Source organism: Homalodisca vitripennis, chromosome X, assembly GCF_021130785.1.
Source record: "Homalodisca vitripennis isolate AUS2020 chromosome X, UT_GWSS_2.1, whole genome shotgun sequence".
Lineage (NCBI taxonomy): Eukaryota > Metazoa > Arthropoda > Insecta > Hemiptera > Cicadellidae > Homalodisca > Homalodisca vitripennis.
In genome coordinates, this window is record NC_060215.1 from 141,700,529 (window position 1) to 141,725,620 (window position 25,092).

The 25,092-nt window shown below is 33.2% G+C and overlaps 1 protein-coding gene across 5 annotated transcripts in view; it reads left to right on the forward strand.

The window, feature by feature from the left end:
• Nucleotides 1–25,092, forward strand: part of LOC124369931 (copper-transporting ATPase 1) — a 173,379-nt gene that overhangs the window by 59,812 nt on the left and 88,475 nt on the right. For all 5 annotated transcript variants that reach the window (XM_046828132.1, XM_046828130.1, XM_046828131.1 and 2 more), the window contains 5 exons: nucleotides 4,616–4,831; nucleotides 9,741–9,918; nucleotides 11,699–11,845; nucleotides 13,279–13,442; nucleotides 22,330–22,559. In XM_046828132.1, coding sequence (XP_046684088.1) covers nucleotides 4,616–4,831; nucleotides 9,741–9,918; nucleotides 11,699–11,845; nucleotides 13,279–13,442; nucleotides 22,330–22,559 — 935 coding nt within the window. The remainder of the gene's footprint in view (nucleotides 1–4,615; nucleotides 4,832–9,740; nucleotides 9,919–11,698; nucleotides 11,846–13,278; nucleotides 13,443–22,329; nucleotides 22,560–25,092) is intronic.

Sequence of the window (25,092 nt, forward strand, 5' to 3'; positions counted from 1 at the left end):
GGGATTCAAATGACGTATCTTGCCAAACTTTCCTGTCCCCTATGGTAGTTTGAATATGGTAAAGTTGAAAGACAAAATTACTTGTAAACGGAGAAAGTTTGTTCTATAAAAATGGATGAGATAATTCACTTATAGGTTTTAATACACTATTTACTCATATGCCAAGAGTGATTTTATCACAGGCCCAAGGCATTATAGATTGTTACACTCAAGTCTACACATTTGTTAACTCAGGGTGTAGTAAGCCTCGCCCACAGCTGCGCATGGTTAAACATAGTACAATAGTAGGTAATGATGAATCAATTGTTAATTATACCAACACTTGTAGGTATTCAGAACTTGTAGGCCTTTCATCATAAACTAATCTAACTACAAAAACGTTTTGATTATCTTTTTACACTGAGTGCATAACACACTGATAGTGTGTAGCTAGCGCAGATTACAAGGACTACGTCGATGTAGAAAATACTATTTTTTCATGTTTTAGTATAAAAAGTGTTTTTATTTGCAGTTTTATACATAAAATAAAATAAGATAGTGCCAAAATATGGCATCATATTTATTTCTTCAAGGTGGTAAACATCTTTATTTAGCTTTTTTACATTACCAGAGATTTCAGGAAAGTCTACATTTTTGGATGTTGTTAGAATCTATATAATTTGATTTTCATAAAATCAAAAATAAAATTTATTATGAAGATGTGATTTTCCAACTTTCATGGTTCTTTCAACCCGTTCAAGCCATTTAAGATGTTCGTGCCAATCTCGATATTTTTAATAGAACAAATATATTATACGTGTACAATTTTACAAAACCGAAATGTTTATCATGTAACTAAATAATGTGTCTTGATGAGTTGTTACAAGTCGGCATAATTCCATTGCCAAACAGTAATACTTTTTTTCATAGTCGTACTTTCTATACCTTTCGCCTTTTTATCACATGTCATAATGCCACACCTTGGGGTGATGGAATATAATATTATTTTTGACTGTCATGAGCTTCCAGTGATCTATGCTGTTTCCAGCCTAAACTTTGCTTCTAACTACACATGCTGTTAAACCTCTCATTTGTTTTAACATGATATTTTGGTAATATGTATTGGACCACAAATAACAAAACAAGTTTTTTTTACACAAATCTCTTTTAGGTAAAAAACCTTTAGAATTCAAAAAAGAACAGAGAAATTAAAATATGTTCTTGAGAGTTTCAGCAAGATACAAGTTTAAATAAGATTTGGTTATTGTCTGTTTTTATATTAATGTACAAATACACACAAATACACAAAATTTGTTCTATGTGATTTATACTTGTTCTCCCTTATTACTCCCACAAAAAAAGTAAAATCTGTAATGGATTAAAAACGTGCTTTCAAACATGTTATTTTTTAATTGGTGACATTATTATTTTCAAAAGGTGCTTCTTCCATTCTAAAACTCAGTAATTTCTAATAAACATTGACTGATATAGGGGTTGTGATGCTTACTAAAGTGTTAAAAATAGTTTAATAGAAATAAAATAAACATTGATTTGTTCAACAAAGAATATAAACCTTAAAAAGTATGATAATTTTAAACTAAAGAATATGTTTGTGAACTTTTATGAAGTTATTCTCAATTATATAAATACAGATTTAAAGTTCTCATGGTCCATTATTATCTTAAGACACAAAATATTTTCTTGTTAACCTAATTAAGGTAAAAACGACACCTTTTCAATTCTACACTATTAAATGTAAGAGATCACTTAAAACTTCAAAATTTTGAAGTTTTTGCAATGCAAGTGTTGGCAAAGTGTGGTGATGAATTACAGAGATGAGTCAGAACAGCTGTTTTTGGCTAATTAAATATTATTCTGCACAAAGCATTTGTGTGAAAAACTAATAATAGGTAGATTCAATGAAAACTAAATAATTATATCTTGTAGTTCAAAAACAGTGTTGTGGTAGATTTTAGTTGTAGGAAAACAAACAGCTGGTTGTGTGGTTTTATCTTAATTTGTGTTTTAATGGGATTTCCAACACCTTAAAATGTTCAACCAAAGTAATTAACACGTTCAGAGCCATAACCTGTGACACAATCCATTCCAGTCCATCAAATTGATTATGTATTAGCATTCATCTCTATGTGTATCAGAAATGATACATATCCCTTGTTGCCAATTGGGTCATGTGTATAATTTCTTATACACAAGCCAGTTTCTACTCTGAGACATGTGTATCAAAACTGAGCTCTTGTACCATGCTTTTAGTAGTATAGCTAAAACCATCACATGTGCAAAAATAATACACATTGCCCCACCATCAACATTCACGTGATTGGCACAGACTGAGCTATGTGTACCATTTTTCCACAAACATGAAAGATTACATTAAAGTGGGCGTTCCTCAAGGGTCTATTTTGGGACCTCTACTTTTTCTTCTATACGTTAATGATTTACCTAAAAATGTTTCACCAAAAATTATATTATATGCAGATGACACAACCGCTGTTGTTAAAGCAGACTCTCACTTTCAAATGGAAAATAAATTAAATCAAGCTTTTTATGAATTGGCATACTGGTTTAAGGTTAACGGATTGAAATTAAATCAAGAGAAAACTCAACTACTAAATTTTCGAACAGCACAATTAAAGGAGGGCTATAATAAGGATGTGATTTTCCACGGCCAGGAAATAAAATTATGTGATAGCGTAAAATTTTTTGGTATTGATCTGGATATAAACTTTTCTTGGAAAAAATGTATTGAAAATATTATTAGGAGATTGAACTCGGCATGTTATCAAATGCTAGTGTTACGCAATTCAATTAATTTGAAAACTAGAATAATAATTTACTACGCTTTCTTTTTTTCAACAATTCAATATGGTATTGAATTTTGGGGATCATCTTCTGACTTCGATAAAGTTTTTAAGATCCAAAAAAAAATTATAAGATTTATGACCTTTTCATCATTTAGAACTTCTTGCAAACCTCTGTTTAAAGAATTAAAAATCTTATCACTTCCAAATTTATACATTCTGAAAACCCTACTAACAGTACAATCAAATTTTGAAAGCTTAAAGTGATAGCTTTATCAAAGCTAATTTTCAATATCCCATACATCAACTGCGTCTGGTAGAAAAAACTCCAATATACATGGCAAAAAAACTATACAATAAGTTACCTCAAAAATATAAACATTTAATCAATTCAAAAACATTTAAAAGTAAACTAACAGATTTTTTGTTGGAAAAAACTATTATAGTGTTGATGAGTATTTGATGGATCCTAAATTTTAAAATTGTGTTTTAACATAGATTACATTAAATTTGTTACGCTGTCTTGACCTCTTACATGTATGTTTATGTTTATATGTGTATGTGAATGGTGATGTGCATATGTATGAATGTATATGTGTATGTATCATTATTACATTAACTTATGCCAATGTTACCTGTTTCTATAGCAATGCTATGTATAAACGTTGATGTAACAATAAAGACTGATTCTGATTAACGTAACCTCTTGAACCCCGCTGCCGCACAGTTGCAGCTGAGCTAAGTGTGCAGTCGTGGCCCGTCGGCGCAGGGTTCGGCCACTTGCAAGCCTTTTAATTTCATGTTTCCTTGGCCAAAAGCTTGCAAAATTAAATGACGTGCTAATATACTGGGATGCACAGCAGAATACAAGCTTTCTCTTTCGTCTTTCGGTCAATTTCGTTTTTCACTATGATACTTGGCAGTCTGTTTTTACTCCAAATGTCGAGATGTTTCAGCTGGCAGCTGTTGTTTGTAAACACAAATATGACTTCATAAGTGTAAGTTATTCAACAAACATATTAATGAATTATTGTGTCATGTATTTAGTGAGTTATCTAGTAGTGATATTTTTAATTGTAAAAGATGTGATGATTTTTTTAATGAGCTAGTTTGTGATGCAGACTTCAGCTATGATCTAGTTTACCTTGATGAACTATATATTATATAATATATATATATAATATATATATATATATATATAAATATAAATACATCTTTCTGACATGTACTTATGACCATAAGTGCTAAACCTAGTATTATCTAATTTCTAATTTCTTTGACTTTGTCATGGCATTGTAATGTGGGACGACAATAAAATGATTCTTGATTCTTGAAAATGATTCTTGATTCTTGAAAATGATTCTTGATTCTTGATCTTATAGGTATATGATATTCCAGGAGCAAATAATAACTGTAGTGCACAATAATAATCAAGTGCCAGGAAATACCCAGGTCAACAGGGGTACCTGCACTGCAACAACCCAGGACCCAACAGGTTAAAATGCACTTGGCACCTGATAGTAAAAATGAAAATGTTACCTTGATCCTTGTCTTAAATTATACACAGCCCACAAGAGTAGTTTTGTTGCCGACATGGTGCTAAATGTGTTAAATTACGATTAGAATTAAGGTTTACAGTACAAAATGATTTTAGTAGTGTGAGGAAAACCTCAAACTTTGGATAAAACTACAATTTTAAATTAAAGATATCCAGTTCTCTTAGGAATTATTCAGATTTTTGTTTTCCCGTGTGTGTAACATTCTTGTGTTTTTTATATATTCACTCCCATTTTCAACGCATTATTTTATGTTGGCAGGTCAGTTTGCAGAATAAAAATGCCAAAATTAGTTACAACTCCTTGAGAACTGACCCACAAAGAATAAAGGAAGCTATAGAAGACATGGGGTTTGACGCTTCTCTCCCAGAAAGTGAAAGAACAACTGTAATCCACATTGAGGGTATGACTTGCCAGTCGTGTGTCAACAACATCCAGTCCAAACTCAAAGAGAGGGATGGTGTGATCTCAGTTAAGGTAGTGTAATCAATTTGATGTAATTCACTGCTAAGCATTTTTAGTACATGTAAATAGTAATTATGCATAGTCTAGTGAAATAAAGTAAAACATCTCCGTAATAAAATAAGTCACCTCTAGCTGAACTGTCATGATATTATATTTTCCATCCCGTTATCCTATTTTTTACATTTAAATGTAGCAAAAATCAGTTTTTTTATCAATATTAACTAATAGAAAAACGAAAACTTGAGGAGTACTTGTAGAACAATGAGACCTATTGTTTGACAATTCCAAATTTTTAGAGGATTTTTTGTTTACGGTTTATTATTTATGGGATGATTTGAGAGGATAACAGGTTATCATAAATTTGCCATCGTTAATGTTACAAAAATAGAACACTACCAAGTGAATAATCTATCCTCTTGTTTAGGTGTCAAAAAAACCTTAAAGCACAAGGTTTTATATATGCTTAATCTTGTGCTTAAAAAATTGTGTACACCCAAAGAATTAAGGATTTTCAACCCATAACAGTGACATAAAAATCAAGTTTTAATGTCTCTATCGTAGAATAATATTCTCAATGGGAGTTTTATGTATTTTTGTAATGTTTCGAGTTCTTGAGTATTATTTACTCATAATGTATCTTTCCCCAAACTAGAACTCTGTTTAATATGCCAAGTTTGAGATTTTATTAGAGCCATATCTAGAAAATGAATAAAGATAAAGGTTATGCCAAAATTAATTGCGTTTTGTTCTCTTTTAAATGGTATAACAAAAAGTGGATTACATTTGAAAATTTTGAATTCAGATAATCCTTTTTAAAGGGTTATTTCCCGGAGAAGTGGGATCCACTCAAAGTTTTGAATATGCTTAAAAAAAAGATTCCGTTGGCTCAGAAGTGTGTCCAAAGTTTCCTTTTCTATCTCCATCATTCAATATTTGAGTGTATGAACATGAACACATACTTTCAGGCAGACAGAATAACAAAATATTTACAAACTCAAACACCCAAAATGGATTTTTCCACCAAGAACTTAATGGCAAGTCTTTATATAAAATTTTATAATGATCCAAGAATCTTAATAGAAATTGTAATTAAAATATATTCAAACCAAGAAGTTAATATTATTTTTAACTCTACACCAATTTGAGATAAATTGACCAGTGTTCCTAGTTTACAAATTGGCAATAGAAAATCATGTATATTTCATGTTTTATATAAGAAAAGTCAAACTTTAAACAAATGGTTTATAACAGTTTTTACAATTGTAATAAGAAAATCAGTCAAAACGTATATTTTTTTTTTTCTGAAAACTATATGTCGCAATCAAGGCTGAAAAGAGTTGTACCATTTTCAAGAGAATGAGCAGGTTTATGATTTAAAAGAAAACTTGAGAGTTGTGAAGAGAAACTAGATGTGCAAAATATAATTTTTTTTTTTTTTTTTTGTGAAAAATACAGTGCAAACAATATTGAAAAGGGTTGTGCAGGTTATTGTTCTAACCCTAGATATTTGTTCTAGGTTAGATGTTCTACTAAACATTGTAAAAACATTTAATGTTGTAATTATTAATGAACTGCTTGCATGATTTAAAAGTATATTATTATAATACAAAGAAATTTTCTTTTTATACTTCTTATTTGAAATTGAGAATGATAATAGGAATTTTATACATAGGTGTGACTAATGTATTAAATATGTAAAATTGTTGTCAAAGATGTGAAATGTTTTTTGTGTGACTGTGTACAAGTCAGTAACCTTTATCAATATAGACAATAATTGATAAATTGTATCTGAGGCAGATACTCGAATCTTGACAGTTGAGCTGAGAGTAGATAAATGAATTTAGGTCATGCACTATGAGGACAATTTTCAAACGTGAGAATTTTGTAAAAGATTTTTAAAATATGGACGTGTTAGAAATTGACTTTTTATGATTTAGCATACATTTTACAAATATGATTTTAATCCTCAAAATTTATGTTTGTTTACCAAATAGTTTCATACAAAATTATCATATTTTGTGTTTTTTTTTGTCAGAAAAAGATTTAAGTATTTTGTGGTTTATTTATCTTGGAGTTTAAAGAGAAAATTCTACATTATTCTTTTATTAAATTTTGTCAAATGCATAGAGTACATTTAATTTACTTCATATGCTATGTAGAGAATTATGTAAAAAAACTCAAAGATCTTGCACTAATGTTTTTCTCATAGAAAAATACGTACTTCATTCATTACTGGCACGAATCTCACAAGATAAATTGTATTACAAAAGTGATAAAAAACACAATTAATTTCACACTAATATTTCATTTAGACCAAAACCTTTTCTTCGAGAGCAATCAATAGATTAGAAGCATCCAAGTAAACAGATAATAATTCTTAAGTTATTATTTGAGGAAAGAACATCTTTGATATAAAGCTTTGAATAATCTAATGTAATCTACCACTATCGTATAATATCACATACACAACACACAACAAGAGCCTTGTTTATCCAACCATATCTTTCCAGACTGATATGAGTAAAGTTGTGTTTAGAACTGCACACGAAATCAAGTTTGTTGAAATTAAACTGGCTTTTGTATTTATCGCTTAACCACAGCATTTCTGCCTTGTATATAAACCCTAACATGAGGCTTTTTTTTCGCTGATTATGAATGCTGTTATGAAGTTATTTTTAACCACCATATATATAAAAATGTACAAGGAAGAAACTACATAACTTATAGCTCCACTGTCAAATCGATTTTCCCTCAATGGGGAATCTTCTAGAAAAATCTTGGGCTAGTTTGAATAACGTCTCTTGGAATATACTACTTGAAATAATCTACTTATAAAACCCAGTCTATAAAAAAACTTAATATAAGAACTGTACAATCTGGTGTAGAAATTACACTTTGCAGTGATCACAAAAGCAAATTCCGTATGTACTTTTAGGATCATATAAATAAAAAAATGTCGGTATTTAAAAAGAAAATTCATCTTATGAAAGAACATGCAAAATGGAACTTGAATTTGCTATAAGTGAATTCAAACATTTATTTCAAGGAATATTACCAAACTGTGTGTAGGGGACAAAGAAATTTTGGTTATTTTAAAACAAAGTGAGCAAATGCAAATATACTAACAGGTCTCTTGATCATAAGAAGAAATATATCAAAAGAAATAAGACGAGGTCCCAAGCTGGTAGTATTATTAATCACAAAAATATGACCAAATTCTGAAAAGTTCGGCAATATGCAGCGGGTGCGATATCTAGCGTGCTCCAGTTGCCTAACAGACTGATGGAAAAAAATTGCTGAATATTAATATCAGTGCATATGCACTGGTACGATCATTATGGTTGAAAACGTGTTAGCATATCAACACCAATTAAGGAGTTAAATTATGTTCATTAATTCTAAAGAAACAGTGTATAACGTATCTTTAAACTCTGATTAAAAGTGCATTCAAATTTCCTCATTCATCAATAAATCTGGTAATATTTTATCGTTATGTTGTAAAAGAATATTCACCATGTGTATATTTTTGTGAGTGGAAATAAACAACACATTACCAAGTTTAAATTTTCTTATTGATGATATAAAAGGTGTTAAACTGAAGGTGGCCACCATTGTGCTCTTTAATCTATAAACCTGACACTAAAGTTTGACATTCTCTTATTGATGATGAGATGATGTAAAAGATATTCAATTTAAGGTGGCCACCATAGTGCTCACATTATAGTTTGCAGGGGAATATTTTCTTTAACCCTTTCTAATTAATTTATTTGTATATGTGGTTCTAGAGCACTCAGAATAAAATTAGGCAAGAAGTAAGGGAAATGGCATGTAATTTCCTACATTGTATTTTTTTACTTCTGGTTGTTGCAGTTACAGCTGGATATGTTGTTACAGTTACTGGATATATTGTTACAGTTATATTTACACTGCATACACTTTTTAAGAACGAAACAAAATATAAAAAAAAATGTTTTTGACAACTATAGTATTTTTTAAACTAAGTCTGGGAGGTAAACCTGATTTTTGTTTACATGTTTTACAAAATAAGAAGTTTCTAACCTTCCAACACTTACTGAACTGTTACTAAATACACCACATCTTTTGTTGACGGTTTTATATTGCATAATAAAATGAGGCTAAGATGATGCCATATTTACTGGTATAAACAGGATTTACAAGCCAGCATTAGTATATGGAACAAATGAAATACAAACAGTTAATGTAGAGTTGTAATTTTAGATATCCGAGCAAAGAAAATGCCCCTTGATCTATCAGGATATTTGTCAACTACTAGACACTACAATAAAAGTACAGATGTGAAAGTGATGTAAAAAAAAAGTTGCAACAAAGGATAACAGTGGGAATTTCACGATATTGAAATATGTCCTACATAGGAGGGAAATGGTTAATTTTGGAGATGGTTTGTTGAGAGCTAGTATATATATGTAGTTGGCATTTTTGTAAATAGCCACCATTTCCCAATATGACTTTCGCTAAAATTTCCTTAATGTACACCTTGTAGTCTATGATGATTTATTTTGTACTATTTTAATATTTCATCAAATAGTATATAGATAGGAAAGCTTTTAAGTATTAACATTCCTTTTTGAGGTTAATACAGAGGTAAAAAATGTACTGCCTTGTTTTCTACATAACTGAAGCTGTGAAATTTTTTCCCACTAGTGACATTGTTTGTGGCAAAAAATATAAAACACAACATGATGTGTAAGTTTATCTTACATGTGTGTGCATGCGCACGTGTGTGTGTGTGTGTGTGTGTGTGTGTGTGTGTGTGTGTGTGTGTGTATCAGTTGCGAAGAAATACATACAATGCACAAATAGAGAAATCAGTATGATCACATCAAAGAACGTTTGCATAAACATGTTGGGATCGCTTTAAAATTTTATTCCATCTGTATAGGTCAATCTAGAGAATAAGAGTGGTGAAATCATATACAATCCCAGCTTACTAGGAGTAAAAGACCTATGTGAAGCTATCGATGATATGGGATTTGAGGCTTCGGTGCCAAATCAGACGTCTTCCCATGCACCAAGGACTGAGGGGCTCAGCTCCAAAAATAGTACCAAAGATTTGGAAGGTTAGTTCAATGTGCTAGTTTTTATAAATAATGTTAAATATACAATTTTTATTTCAGTTGCTCTGATTGGCTTGGTTTAAGTCAATTTTGATGGCAATCTTCAGATTTTGTAATGTTGAAAAAGTCATTCAATGTATAATTTTGCATGATAACATCCAGAATCATCTTCTATTCAATTCTACACTATTCATAAGAGGCAGACCTTACTTAGGCACTTCATTTTGCACTTCTCAAACTTGACTGTGAGCCTTTATGTGCACTCCATAAGACTGTGAGCCTTATGAAGTGCTATAATTTATGCACTAGATCTTTCTGTTGAAAGTGATTAACCCTTGCCAAAGTGCCGAACGATTTAGTCTCTTTCATTCCAGGCCATTCCGTATCAGCTACGTTAATGCAGAATATGCTCAGCAGCCTTCTCGTTCTGTCCATAAAACCTACAAAAAGAGCCATAAATGTCCCCATCCTATTGAGGTACTTCCTCAGATGACAATGCTGCTATATGATCCTTATTATTTGTTATATTGCTCCCTTTCCAAGTAATAGGGCATAACCACAACCTGCCTTGAAAGAGAAAGAAATACAAGTTTATTTATACTGTGACTCAACCCAGAACCACCTCCATCCTGACTCACAACTCAGGACCACCTCCATCCCGACACAACTCAGGACCATCTTCATCCTGACTCACAATTGAGGACTATCTCCATCCTGACTCACAACTTAGGACCACCACCATCTGACTCGCAAATCAGGACCACCTCCAACCTGAGCCCAGGTATTGACTGTCTTGATATTCAAGGCTTCTGGAAGTCCTACAAAATAGTTCTGGCCCTATGAATGATGATGATGATATACAGAAACCATCATAAAAGGTTTAACTGAAAAATCAACCTTTTTATATCATATTTATGTTCCGAGCTTGAGAGTGCCTTCATTAGATCTCTGATTTTACCATTTACCAACAACCAGGATACCTCTGAGTAAATATGCTTTTACATTGTGATTCTCTTATGAAGTCTTCCACCACCATGTTCTAAAGGAGAGGAGAGAAAATTTTCTCTGAGGAAGACAGACTCACCATCACAGTCTCACCCTGAAGAGTAGCTGAGATCGACCGTTTTTTTAAAAGTGTATTAATCTAGCATAACAGTTTCTAGCAGCATTAATAATAGCATTAGTGCTAGTGTTGTCAAAGGCTCCTTAAATATCCAAAAAGGCTCCTAAAGCCATGTTCCTGTCTATTGTTTACTCAATCCTGTTTATAATTTGGTGTAATACACGCTCATAGGATGTTCCTCTTAAGAAGTCATGCTCATTTACATGTAGATGAAATTCTCAACTTGGTCACTCCCATACAAGCCTTAAAATGGTCTTGTCTAGAGTTCCTAAAAAAAAAAAATACTATGAGAAGGAAACTGGTTAAAATGCTTTAGAATCTTTGTAGACTTACTAGGTTTTGTATACTTATTAGGTTTTGTATGAAAGGCTCATGACAATCCCTAAGCAGAAATTGGCTCTTGGACATTCATAGCCAAATAAGTCCAGATACTAAGCAAGGGCTGGTCTATCAGGCAGGCTGCTTGCAAGGACAAGATTGCTCAGTGGTCACCATCCAAGCAGCAGCCAGACTCGTCATTGCATGGTTCTGTTATCCTAGCAATAACTGTCATACCAACACTATACAATGCTATTTACAGATTATAGTTACAATAAAAATGGATTAGCAGATAGTTTCAAGATGCTTGGTACAGATTAAAAATCAGTATATATTTTTCAGCTAAGGATGAAAAACGCAAAACACAACAAGAAACCTCATTGTCAATATTCAGGGACGAGAAGCTCAAAAAATGTACATTACACGTAACAGGGATGACCTGCGCTTCCTGTGTCGCAGCTATCGAGAAGCACTGCCACAAGCTTGATGGTGAGTATAACCAGGCTGTTTTTGAGTCAAAACACTTAGTTGTAACTTGTATTAATTTTTAGTTTAACAAAAGATTGTGCTTATGTTAAAAAAGTTCTTAGATGAGGTGAATGTATGGGTTGTTTTTTAAGCTTTGTAAAGTTCTGAAATGTTACGAGTATCCAGCCAAACTTATTTAACTAACTTCAAAGAATTGGTCATTCAAACGTTCACGACGACGTATACCCAATCGGGTACACACACAATCTTTCACAACTGTCGTCGTGTACCCGATCACTGCCCATACACTGGGCTTTTGTAAAGTGCGTCGTGCGCCTGATTGGGTACACGTCGCTATGCATTTCATTATTGCGTTTTTATTGTTTTGCCTGTCTTGGTGGTTTGTTAAACTTGATCCCACGATTAAATAAATACCTCAGACTGTCGTGTACCCCATCGGGGAGATGGTTGCATAATTTTTAAGGTAAATTAATTTTTTTAGGTATCCCTTTGGATGCACAGAGAAAAATTGAAAAAAAAATGAAATAAGTGTGTTAGTGCAAATATTGTGAAACCTACATACCTTTCTCGTAGAAATTTGATGTAAAAAACCCGATTACGGTATTTTTGCCATTATTATAGAAAAATTCAATGGCAAATAAAAAAGTCAGGGAAAACTCTGACGTCGTGAACATGTTATAGATCTAGAGATGGCAGAACTGTAACCTCCCAGGAGTCTCGAGAGTATAGAATATGTTCTAGAAGAAAGAAGCTAGAGAAAAATTTTGAAAATTTAAGGTCTCGATACATTGTTTTTATGCATTTCTGAGGTGCATGGGAAAGTTTCCACCTCAACTCTAGGGCTGAGTATTTTTATTTTCACTCAACTATGTAACATAATTCAATTTAATAAAATATCTATTTATTTGTTAATAGTCCTGCTATATCCACCCTAAGTTGAAAAATGATTAATATATTGTTTCGCAGTGTTTAGTGTTTGCAGTATTTTCATTTTAAGAGTGATACAAATAATATGTTTGTAAAAAACATATAAATTTTGATACCAAAATAAATTGCTTTATTATTTATGGAATTTTGATTAGTAAATTATTGAGTAACATAAAAAAACAGTATTGATAGGGATGGCAGGGTGATTTGCCTACTAAGTAAATAACAGTTCATGTTAAAACTATTTATCCTGTCAACTTTATGTCAAGCACCATGGAGTGTTGGGATTTTTATTAGATAATTGTGAGAGATGGGCAATGCTCATGTTCCTAGATATTGTAATAAATCACATACATGTATTATTAAGGTTATAAAAAAATATGTGTTTGTGTATTGAGCCATATAGCCATTCTGACAATGCAGATTGTGGTTAATCACAGTTTTGAACACTGCTTAGGTTACATGTGCGATTGTAGCTGTTGAATGCTTACGTGATCTGTGTACAGGTGTGGAGAAGATACTAGTAGCACTGCTGGCTGCCAAGGCAGAGGTGAAGTACGATCCACAAGTGATCCAGCCGGAGCAGATTGCAGCTTCTATCTCTGACTTGGGGTTCCCCTGTACCATTGTTAACAGTGATGGATCAGGCGAGGGCTCCGCGGAAGTCAGAGTTAGTACTTACTTTCGTATTTATATAATGACAACCTTTTAAATCATATTTTACTTTTGAGAGATTTTATATTGTAAACAGACTTACCTTAAAAATAGGCAAGGTTTTAATGCAAAAGAAATTGCATAACAAGAAATTGCAGTGACAATTTTCAGGTTCACTAAACGACTTTCAGTGAACGAAAGTTTGCTGAAGCGTTTAATAATATACTCAACCTATACTAGCCTGAAAGTATAATTAAAGAGAGAGAGAGAGAGAGAGAGAGAGCTTTAAATTTCAAAATCACAAAGACCTGAAATGGCGTTACAAATTAATTACAATTAATTACAACAATTTTCTTGCTTCACAAATCAATTTCGGTTTTGAATCCATGATTAGTGATGAAAGTGTTGCCAGTTCAAAAACTCATTCACACTGTAGAAAGGGTTTTCAAGAAGCCACCTGGTGAGATGAAGCTTTAGCGTTCTGGGGTTCTCACTCTTGATGACTTGAGGCAGGATGTTGTAGAATTTTGCCCCTGCATATGATGGTTTTTTTTTTCAAAAAGTGTCCCGATGATGAGCAGGAAGGGCTAAAGTTTTTGGGCATTTCTGGTATTATACCCATGCAGGTCTTGATGTCGAGTCTGCTGATTTGAAGTCGCCAGGACAATGACTTCGTAGATGTAGAAACCCACAACTGTCCCATCAACTTCAGCTCCTTGAAATGTCCTCTGCAGCTGTCTCTCCATCCCAGCCCAGATAACAGCCTCACTGCTTTCTTCTGAAGAACGAGCACACGTTCTAAGTTGTGTTGGGAAGACGCACCCCACGCCATTATACCATACCTCATATTGCTCTCAAAAAGGGCATGGTAGGCAGTTAAAACTGCTTCAGGCGTGCTAACTGCTTGCGTTCTTCTGAGGGCGAATAGGGCACTGCTGAGTTTTTTCTTGCAGAGAGAATCTATGTGGTCCTGCCAGTTTCAGCGAGTCATCAATGATTACTCCCAAGATGTTTTTGTCGCTCTTACCACCTGGAAGCCAGGCAAAGCTGAGACTTCTTGTTTCTTGCTTTCCAAAGATGATTTGGGTAGTCTTTGATTCATTGAAGACTAAGTCATTGCTCTGGCAGTATTCAATGGCAAGGTTTTACAGCTATAAAAGAATTTACTTCAAGGGTTTCTAAAGATTTTGTGCGCTGTTAACAAAACCGAATCGTCAGCATACATAACTGTGTGGCTTAAAGGCTCAACGTACTGAGGCAGGTCATTCGTATATAAAATGAAAGAAATCGGGCCAAGGACCGACCCTTGTGGAACACCTCTTTTCACTGGTAGGAGGCTAGACCTAGTCTTAGTCTCAAGACCATTCACCATCTGTCTGATCTCCACAAGCTGCTCACGATCACTGAGGTAACTCTTAAACCACTTCATTGGATCATCCCGAAATCCAAGAAATCTCAGTTTATCAAGTATTAGGTCATGGCCGAGACAATCAAAGGCCTTACTCAAGTCCATAAACAAACCAATGACATTTTTGCCTTCATCCATGCTATCCACTATGTGTTCTACCATGTCAACAAGAGCTGTCTGAGTTGATTTCTTTGTGAAGGAAGCCATGTTGACTCGTTGTCAAGATATATTGTTGTTGTTAAGGTGCTCAAAGATTCTTATCAGGACAATTTTTTTCTATAATCTTTGAAAATGTTGAAATGAGCGATATCGGCCTATAATTTTCAACACTGTGTTTGCTTCCGTTCTTATGCAGTGGAATGACTTTGGCGAATTTCATTTTTCTTGGGAAACTCTCCACTTTGTAGGGACAGATTGGTAACATGTACTAGTGGGAGAAGCAACTCACTTTTACAGACCTTTACAATGCTTGATGATATCCTCATCTAAACCAGCAGATGGTTTTACTTTCAGGCCATTTAGGACATCGCTTAGTTCTTTTGGAGAAGTCGGCTTGAGTACTACAAGTGGAGATTGGATGTAAAGAGGTGTGTTTTTGAGTTGCGTGTGATGGACCTCCAGAGGATCTCGAAGGACCTTTATTTAGTGTTTTTTTTCTGCTATGGTGGCAAAATGCTCATTAAAATAGTTAGATATTAAAGTCGGGTCTTCTACCATATTTCCAGAAATTTTTGAGATGATCCAGATTTCCTGCTGATTTTGTCTTTTTCAGGTGTCTCTCATTGTTGATAGTGTTCCAAATGGCTTTGGATTTGTTTGTGGAGTTATTAATATGCTGACACTGAAGTTTGCGTCTGATAGATTTCAGTTTGTTATCGTAGGTTCTTTTGTGCTGGGCAGCAGTTTGTTTGTCTTCTTCTTTTCCACTCATGATAAATTTTTCTTCAGCCCTCAAGAAACTGTTGTTTTGAGTGCTCTTGCTTCTGCATCACAGAGTGGTATAGTCCTTAAAGTTGTTATTAATTCTCGATTTTTTTAGGGGACAAACCTTATCTAGAGCTGCTGTAATAATCGAAAGAAAATTATTGTAAGCTTCGTTGGCATCTTCTGTTTTGAATACAGTGTCCCAATTTTCTTCCGCCAGGCAGTGTTTTAGGTTGTTGAGGCTACGATTATTGAGATGTCGTCGTCTGACTGACGATGAGGAAGTTTCTTTCTAACTGGAAGGTTTTAGTTTTGCATATAATTGGCCAGTATGGTCAGAAATGCCAGTGTTGAGAATCTCCACATCCATGTTCTGAATATTTTCCACTGTCCAACACATACGGCGTCAATTGAAGAGCGTGTATTCTGCGTGACTCTTGTTGGTGGTAGGGGTAACCTTTTCCATGTTTGTATGAAAGTAAAAGCTCATTCAGCAGACTGCCTTCAGGAGTTTGCTTCAACAAGTCGATGTTAATATCACCAATCATCACCTTTATGCAGTTTTGAGATGGGAGTGTATCTAGCACATTCGTGATGACTTGAAGGGCTTGCGTGATAGCTTGGTTTTCTGTTGGTGGGGGGTCTATATATTCCCAGTATGAATAGACTGAATTTTTTTAGTAAGTTGGACTGTAACTGCAGACATTTCACATACCAAAGGGATGCTGTGATGTTCAATGTTTATTCCATGTATTTCGCTATCCAATGTTTTGTGCTTAAAGATGGCTACTCCACCTTTATATTGTCCTCCCTGCAAAAAGAAGAAACCAACTCATAGTTGATTAAACGAGTGTTACACATTTTGTCAAAGTTTTGGCCGTGCTCTGTAAATTACAACTACATGGGGATTCAGAGAATAGAGAAGGTGATTGAAGCGGTCTATTTGTTACTTAATTCGGTCAGCATTTTTGGTGGAACATGACCAAGGATTTTGTGGTTTTGGGAGTCTGATCTGATCCCAACCTCACAGTTGTTATGATGATCCATTGTCACTTGTCTACCCATTTCCGGAGTAGAAGACTTTGGTTGTGGAATATCCTGGAAGGATATGTCACTTTTCTTCCGCCCCTTCTTCTTGTAACTCATTTCTAAAAAAGAAGTTTGTCTGAACACCTGACTGCCTCCTCCTGTTGTTCTCGGGCTGCAATTCAATTGTTCTTTGGCTAGTTTTTTCCCCTGTCGATGGTGGTTGAGGCAGTTTTTCTGTTGGGGTTTGGCTGATTCCCCCTGTCACTTTTGAATGCAGCTCAATTGTCATTTGGCTGGTTTCCCCTGTCAACGGTGGTTGAGAGAGTTTTTCTGTTTGGGGTTTGACTGATTCCCCCTGTCACTTTTGAGTGCAGCTCAAATTGTCGTTTTGGCTGTTTTCCCCTGTCAATGGTGGTTGAGACAGTTCTTCTGTCGGGGTTTGGGTGATTCCCACTGAAAGTTCTGATTGGAGCTTAGGTTGTCAAGTGGCCATGTTTTGAGGCATGGCCACTTGACAACTATGAGGCATGTTTTTAAAAGGAAACATGTTTATTATAAAAAATACAAGTATATTAAACTTTTTAACATGTTTCCACCAGTATCAAGTTATTTGTCATATACTAAAACAAGCTTCTGTATTCAATTCTTATGTAAACGAATTGTGAGATTTGCCGTCCTCTGCCGACATCCATTAAGATGTCATTAATTTATCTTCCTCTCTTAAGTTTTTTGGAATGGTTAGATTAATGTTTTTGATAGAAGTGGTCGACCTCAACATGGGTTACAGAAAGCCTCAGGTTACACAATAGAGACTAACTTTACACTAGTAGTTCTAAAAAGAATTTTAACATTAAAGTTTGTTCTGTCAAACATTTAAAAACTCACCAAATGTGTATACTGGATGTTCACGTAAATAATGTTTATATTTGTGTTGAAATAATTTACTCCTCTTTTTTAATTCTGAATTTTTGAATGATTCTTTAATAATTCTGACTGTTTCTTAACCCTTTAGAGACTTAAAAATCAAACTTAATATCCATAAAGAATGGGCTCATTTCAGGCATTTTGCTTAGTTTTACCAATACAGGGTGTATATTATGTCCTGGAAACACCCAAATATATCCTTTAATAATTTAAATATAAATTTGAAACCTCTTACAATCGTGATAGAGAGTGGGCATCTACTTTTTGGAACCAATTTTTTGTTATGTCACACCAACGGGGGACGTCCTGCCGAGGGTATCGTGGATATTCTTAATGGAAGCCAATACCTTGTGATACATAATTTTAAAGGTAATAGCTTACTGAATTGAATGCCCACAAACCGCATCTCAAAGGAATTATTCTATCAGAAAATAGAGCATTTTTAGTATTGAAAATTTACTGATGTTCAACAATGTAATTTTAACATGGTTCTTGCCACAAAATGTGTTACACTAATTTTTTAGCATTTTTTAAATGTTCAATTAAAATAAAATAAACAATTTATTTTTAAGCTGGTTTCATTAGTACAAATTTTACCAGTTTTTATTACAATGAATAAAACTTATGAGTCACTTTCTCTGATTACTTATGAATCTGTACTTGGTGTTTTCCAGTCAGCAGGAAGGTTTAAAGAGACAAAGGTCACTAGCCTATGAGAAACATTATTGTGTTATTAATCATCTGGTCTACAGGTTTCAGTTTGTTGAGCATGGAAGCTTTCACTAGACAGGTCTAAGCTTGGGAATTACAAATGGACAAAGTTCATATCATTCCTGTCGAGTTAATCAGTGTCTCTGAAGCATTGCTGTCAACAAGTTATCTAATTACAGTAGTTCAGTTTTTATTTGGCATTTTTAATGGAATTGTCTGAAAGAGAACGAATTACTCTGTTGATGATGCGAGGATATGGCGATCGTCAAAGAATCTTATCGGGAAGTTTTTGTAATTTGTTTAATGGCACTTTCCCAGAAAGGAATCCCATAAGTGTTTTCAACAATATCAAAAACTATTGAGCGTTTTGAAATGACAGGGAGTGTACGTAATCGGCCAAAGTCGGGTAGGATACAATCTGCAACAGATGAAGAACATGCACTAGATGTTTTGCAAACATTTATTGAAGACCCACATACATCGCTCAGAAAAGCTGCACAGCAAACATGATATGCACCCTATGTCTGTGAGTAAGATTTTGAAAATTAATAAATACAAACCATTTAAAGTTCATTTAGTCCAACAGTTAAGTGAGGATGATTACGACAGAAGAGTTGAGTTTTGTGAACTTGTGATGCGCAAATGTGATGACAATAGAGATTTTCTGACCAACATACTATTTTCTGATGAGGCAACTTTTTTCCTAAATGGCAATGTTAACAGGCACAATTGCCGTTACTTGGGCTAGTGAAAACCCACATTGGATTACTGAGTCCCATTCACAGCAACCCACAAAAACTGAACGTATGGTGTGGAATTTTTAGGTAACAAAATTGTTGGACCCTTTTTTCATCAATGGAAATTTAAATGCCGAACTTTACTACAATATGCTCCAAAATGAAATAATATCCCAGCTATTCAAATTGCATCAGGAGAATACTTTGATAAATGTATGGTTTCAGCAGGATGGTGCTCCACCCCATTATGGGAGACAGGTAAGAGAGTATTTTGGATTTAAGGTTTCCTCATAAATGGATTGGCCGAAGAGGAGAAATCGAATGGCCTCCAAGATCTCCGGATTTGTCACCAATCGATTATTTCCTATGGGGTCATTTAAAATCAAATGTTTATAGAAGAAAGCCTCATAATTTGGAAGACCTAAGAAACAGGATTATAGAGGAGATTGCTTTGATAACTGAAGAAATGTTAGGCAACTCTGTCGAATCATTTTACACAAGATTGGCTCATTGTCAAACCGTAGAAGGAACACAGTTTCGAACAATTGCTTTGACACCAAATGCAGGTAAAACGTTTGTTGTAAGACTTTTCTAACAGCATACATTATTTTTTATTTGTAATAAGAAATCAATAACATAAGTATTTCCATAATTGTACTGTAATAAAAACTGGCAGAATTTGTGCTAATAGAACCCAGCTTAAAAATGAAATTTTTGTTTTATTTAATTGAACATTTAAAACAATGCTAAAAAATTAGTGTAACACATTTTGTGGCAAGAACCATGTTAAAATTACATTGTTGAACATCAGTAAATTTTCAATACTAAAAATGCTCTATTTTCTGATAGAATAATTCCCTTGAGATGCGGTTTGTGGCATTCAATTCAGTAAGCTATTACCTTTAAAAATTATGTATCACAAGGTATAGGCTTCCATTAAGAATATTCACGATACCCTCGGCAGGACGTCCCCCGTTGGTGTGACATAACAAAACATTGTTCCAAAAAGTAGATGCCCAATCTCTATCACGATTGTAAGAGGTTTCAAATTTATATTTAAGTTATTAAAGGATATATTTGGGTGTTTCCAGACATAATATACACCCTGTATGAATCATGTAACTTATTAATGCTTCTAGCTAGAATGAAAATGTTGTTTTTTATTTTTTTTATTTATGACATCTTTCATGTCATAATTATAAGTATAAAATGTTTATAAATGTTATTAAATTTTAATCACTGTAGGAAATAAAAATAAAATATATAAAAAATAAATATTGCTAATTGACTACGGGAGAAAAACTTAATTTATTTTTAAATTCATTTGTGCTTGTGTGATCTTTTCCATTACTACTTGACTATATTATTTCCAAAGTTCAGTCCAATATCAAAATTTTAGCTGAATTTATACATAAAAAAATGTAACTAGACATTAAAATTATAATCTTTTGCAAATTGTAAAAACTGACTTTACTACTGAAATTTCGCTTACTCATCGGAAAGTAAAATACACAATTCTCTCAACACAGCCATAATCATAACATAACCAAATAAACATAGAAGTAATGTAATAAGACATAATAAACTCAATGCTTATGAATAAAGAATATTATCTATTGTCTATTGTTAATAACTGTCATCATAAACTGGAACAGAACAGGGAACAGCTTATTACGCAACTGGAACAGAACAAGGAACGGAACAAGTTATGCACATTCAGCATTTGTTGATACAGCTGAAGATGAGTGAGGAACTGGGCATTTTTTAATTGAAGATAATGTTATATTTAGATAAATTGGTTAACAAATAATACATAGATACTATATTTTACTAAAAATTATTATTTTATTGATATTTCAATTTAAATTTTCTAAACTTTTAGTGGATTGGACATTTGCCTTTTAGGCATACATAGTATGAACTTCCAACAGATCAGAGGGCAGTTCTATGATGGTTTAAGTCCTCCTCCTGTTTCTTGTATTATAAGAGTGAAAGTTATTGAGTAATGTTCAATTTCTGACTTGATTAACTCCCACAATTGTTTCGTATGTACAAACAAGAGTATATACAGTTATCATATTTTTTTCTTTAAATATCACTTAAAGAAAAAAAATCAAGTTTGTTTGTGCAAGATTTTTTTCTGCTCAAACTCTTCCTTGTAGAATAACCCTACAAATGCTAATTCAAAAAGAAATTTCTAAAGCTATAAAATAAAATTATATAGTGTGAAATTTCGTTAACAAATATTAAAAATCTGTAAAGGATAAAAGTTCCTTAGGTAATGTTTTCTATAACACGATCAAGATTTTTGGCTCAACTAAACTTTTCATCAATAATCAGACACAAACATTTATATCATATATCTCAGTGTGATTAAACTTGGTTCATTTCTATTTCTTTCCTGTCACATTTTTAAACGAATAAGTTTTGGTTTCTCTAAAAGTAGAAACAATTTATGATTATAAATACTTAATTATTTCATAAAATTTTAATGATAACGTTTTCCACAGTTTGCTCATAGGGGAATGATATATCAATAAGTTAGCATCGGCACTTTGTAAACTGTGACAATCATCTTGGTTTTAAACAACTTATGATAGACCACATTAACATATAATCAGTAGCAACGTCAAAGTAAACCCTTGAGCAACTCTACTCCTCACAGTGGCGGATTTATTGGGAGGTCCACAGGGGTCATGATTCCTCCATAAATATTTATCTAGTATATATATTTTAGTTTAAATTTTGGATAAAAGCTAATTTATACTCCAAAATGTGTAAAAATGTGAATCTTTATCTTCCGGAGAAGAGCCCCCAAGCCCCTATTTTATAAGAGGTTTTCTCCATTCCATAGAGGTATTCCATAACCCCCAGATATGTATGACCCTCCCCTCCAAACTTCATTTTAAATCTGCTCCTGAGTCAAATTGAAAATGGTCTGAGTTACAGTTACTTAATTATTTTGCCTGCATTTAGTAAATGTAAATTTTAATTACGAGATTTTTAAAACAGGTTTAAGTTTATAAGTAACTTGAAATAATTTACTTCAACTAAAAATATTTTCCTATATATTTGAAATATTTTGATTTCGTATTTTTTCTCAGACTTATAGATAAGAAAATTGTGTACGATTTTGAATTGTCGATAAAGTAAAAGTTTGTACGAAACAGATAGGAGGGATGACATGCGCCTCCTGTGTCAACAAGATAGAGAGCACAGTATGTAAGATGCGTGGTGTGACCTCAGCGGCCGTGGCTCTAACTACGCAACGTGGGAAGTTCATCTACGACCCAGAGCTGACCGGTCCACGTGACATCTGTGAGGCCATCCAAAAACTCGGCTTCTCTGCGGAGATACTCACACAGCGGGACAAGGACACCAGGGGTTATCTGGATCACAGGTGATGTCTCTATACTCACATCCGTGAATCCACCTCGTACTGATAAAAATAATTTAGATGCCATGCATGGAATAAAATGCTAATTTAACGTATGTGCTTTTGTAAAAGATTATCATTTCACCACATTTTAATTTTAGAAATAAAACATGGATATCTGAATATGATCATTATGGTTTAACACTGTTTGTTTTCCACGTCATAACAATTGTGGTAATTTTTGATATAACAGTGGTTTCTCTATACATGCATTTGTGTTTTCTTTTCACTTATAACACATAAATGATCCTAGTTACACTGTTGTAGTTTGTTTCATAATGGAGCCGGTACTGTAAAAATGAATAAAATGTCTTTTCAGTTATAAACAGTGAACATAAATATTAAATTTAATTAAAACTTATTTATTAATAAAATAAGTCGAAAAACAAAGATAAATTGAAAAAAAATATACACACAAACATGTAAACTTGTTTATTTACTTGAGGTACATATTACAGTAAACTCTTAGAAATCTGGACTAATGTGGCGGACGGCCAATCCGAACTTTTGAATTCCGGACTTGAGGTTGGTATGACTCATTATTTCCGTCGTTATCGCGGAGAAATATGACGATGTGCAGCAGCAAATAATAGCATAATGCATTTGGGGTAATGTGTAAAGACAACAACAAGCTTGTTTGAATATTAAACGTTTAATAAAACATAATATTATGTATATACTCTATACTTATACACAATGTAGTACACTGTCAACTAAACACAGTTAAATCAAATTACATGTAGGAACTTTACAACTAAATTAAGGAAACATTTAAGGGATAAACATTATGTAGTTGAGATTAAATGCATTAAATATTCACTGGTCTAACATTAAAATAAAGGAATGGAACTTATTTCTTGAAGAAGTCAATAATGGATGTCTGCTTTACTGTTTTGGCTTGTCTTCTTGCTGCAAAGTTTCTTAACTTTCTCAAACACTTAATGTCGGCTGCGGATATTCTATTTTGTTGATTGATGTATTCTAGTCTAGCATCTTAAACCCTTGTAGGATACAATTTTTCTGGCTCTCAGGCATTTCATCTTCCAAAGTTTTGTTATTTATCACCATTTCAACAATATTGTTGTTTGTTGTTCCGTCTTGATCTTCATTTTTCATCCACTCATCAAAGTCGTTTTCATTTACTTCGTCACACCCAGAAAGTTTTTGTAACATTGAAAAGACATTTTCTTTATCCGTTTCATTTTATTTAAACTCCCCTCCATTGATTTCTTTGAACTTATTGCATATGCCTGAAGTATGCCTTGATCCATATGCTGGCAGACGGCTGTTAAATTTGGAAGCAAAAATACAGCTTTGATATCCTTGTCTTTTAATCTGTTAGCTATTGGGTGTGTTGAGGCATTATCCAACAAAAAAAATAGCAATAGAATCCTTTGCAAATTCTTCTGAGCATATGCTTTTCTACTGATGGCACAGTTTTATTAAAAAAGTACTAACACTTGTAGAATTCATCCACGCTTATTGTTCGTTTGTGTACCAAACTGGCAACACATAATCTTTTTGTAAGTTTTCAAAGTCAGAAGGGCTTTTTGATTTTCAAATTGATGAATGTTAGCTTAAGCTTATAACTGCCAGTTACACTGCAATAGGCTAATGCCATAACCTGTTCCTTGCTCTCTTTGTAACCTGGAGCTGAAGCGTCTTTTATCAAAGCAAGCATTTTCATGGACTCATCACAGTTGAATAACCGGTCACCAGAAATTCCTTCTTCGTCAAAGGAGTTTAAAAAGTAATATTTTAAATTCTGGAACAGTGACTTTGTCAGCTGACAAGTTAGGGTTTAAGCTGCGATTGCATTAGTCACATTTTGCTAAACGATCCGAGAAAATGCGATGCTGTTTAGAAAAGCTCTCACAAAATTGTGACGAAAGCGACAAAAATTAACTAACCACAAAAAGTATATTGCATTTATAAATATAAATTTATTGGATTAAAAATATTGTTTTTCAATGATACTATAAGATAAAATATAAAATATCAGATACCACACCACACTGCTGGCCACAAATTGTCTGATTGATATGAGCCTACCTACTCGGATTAAAAAGTAGAGATACCAGAGTTTGAATAATAACTACAAACTAACTAATAGAGCTAAAATTATGGGGAGCGAAAAAAGTATTAATGTTGATGAAACCAATGTTAGCCTTAAAAGTGGCCAAGTGTTAAATGCATGAACATTGGATATCAACTGTATTATTTGTAAATATAAACAACATTTTGATAAATATTCAGTATAGCTTCATTTAGGTCATATGAACGACGCAGATTTCCGTTACCCTGTATCTTAATAAACAAGCATTTTCTTAAAAAAACATTCAAGAGCAATTTGGGTTTCAAATTCCGTCTTTTATCAAATAAATCAGTCATGTCTAATAGTTTTCGACATTTTGCTTATTTTAATTCTTTAACCTACAGAAATTATTTATAAGTTACAATTTCAATAATACTATGAGTTTCTCTAAAAGCATTTCTT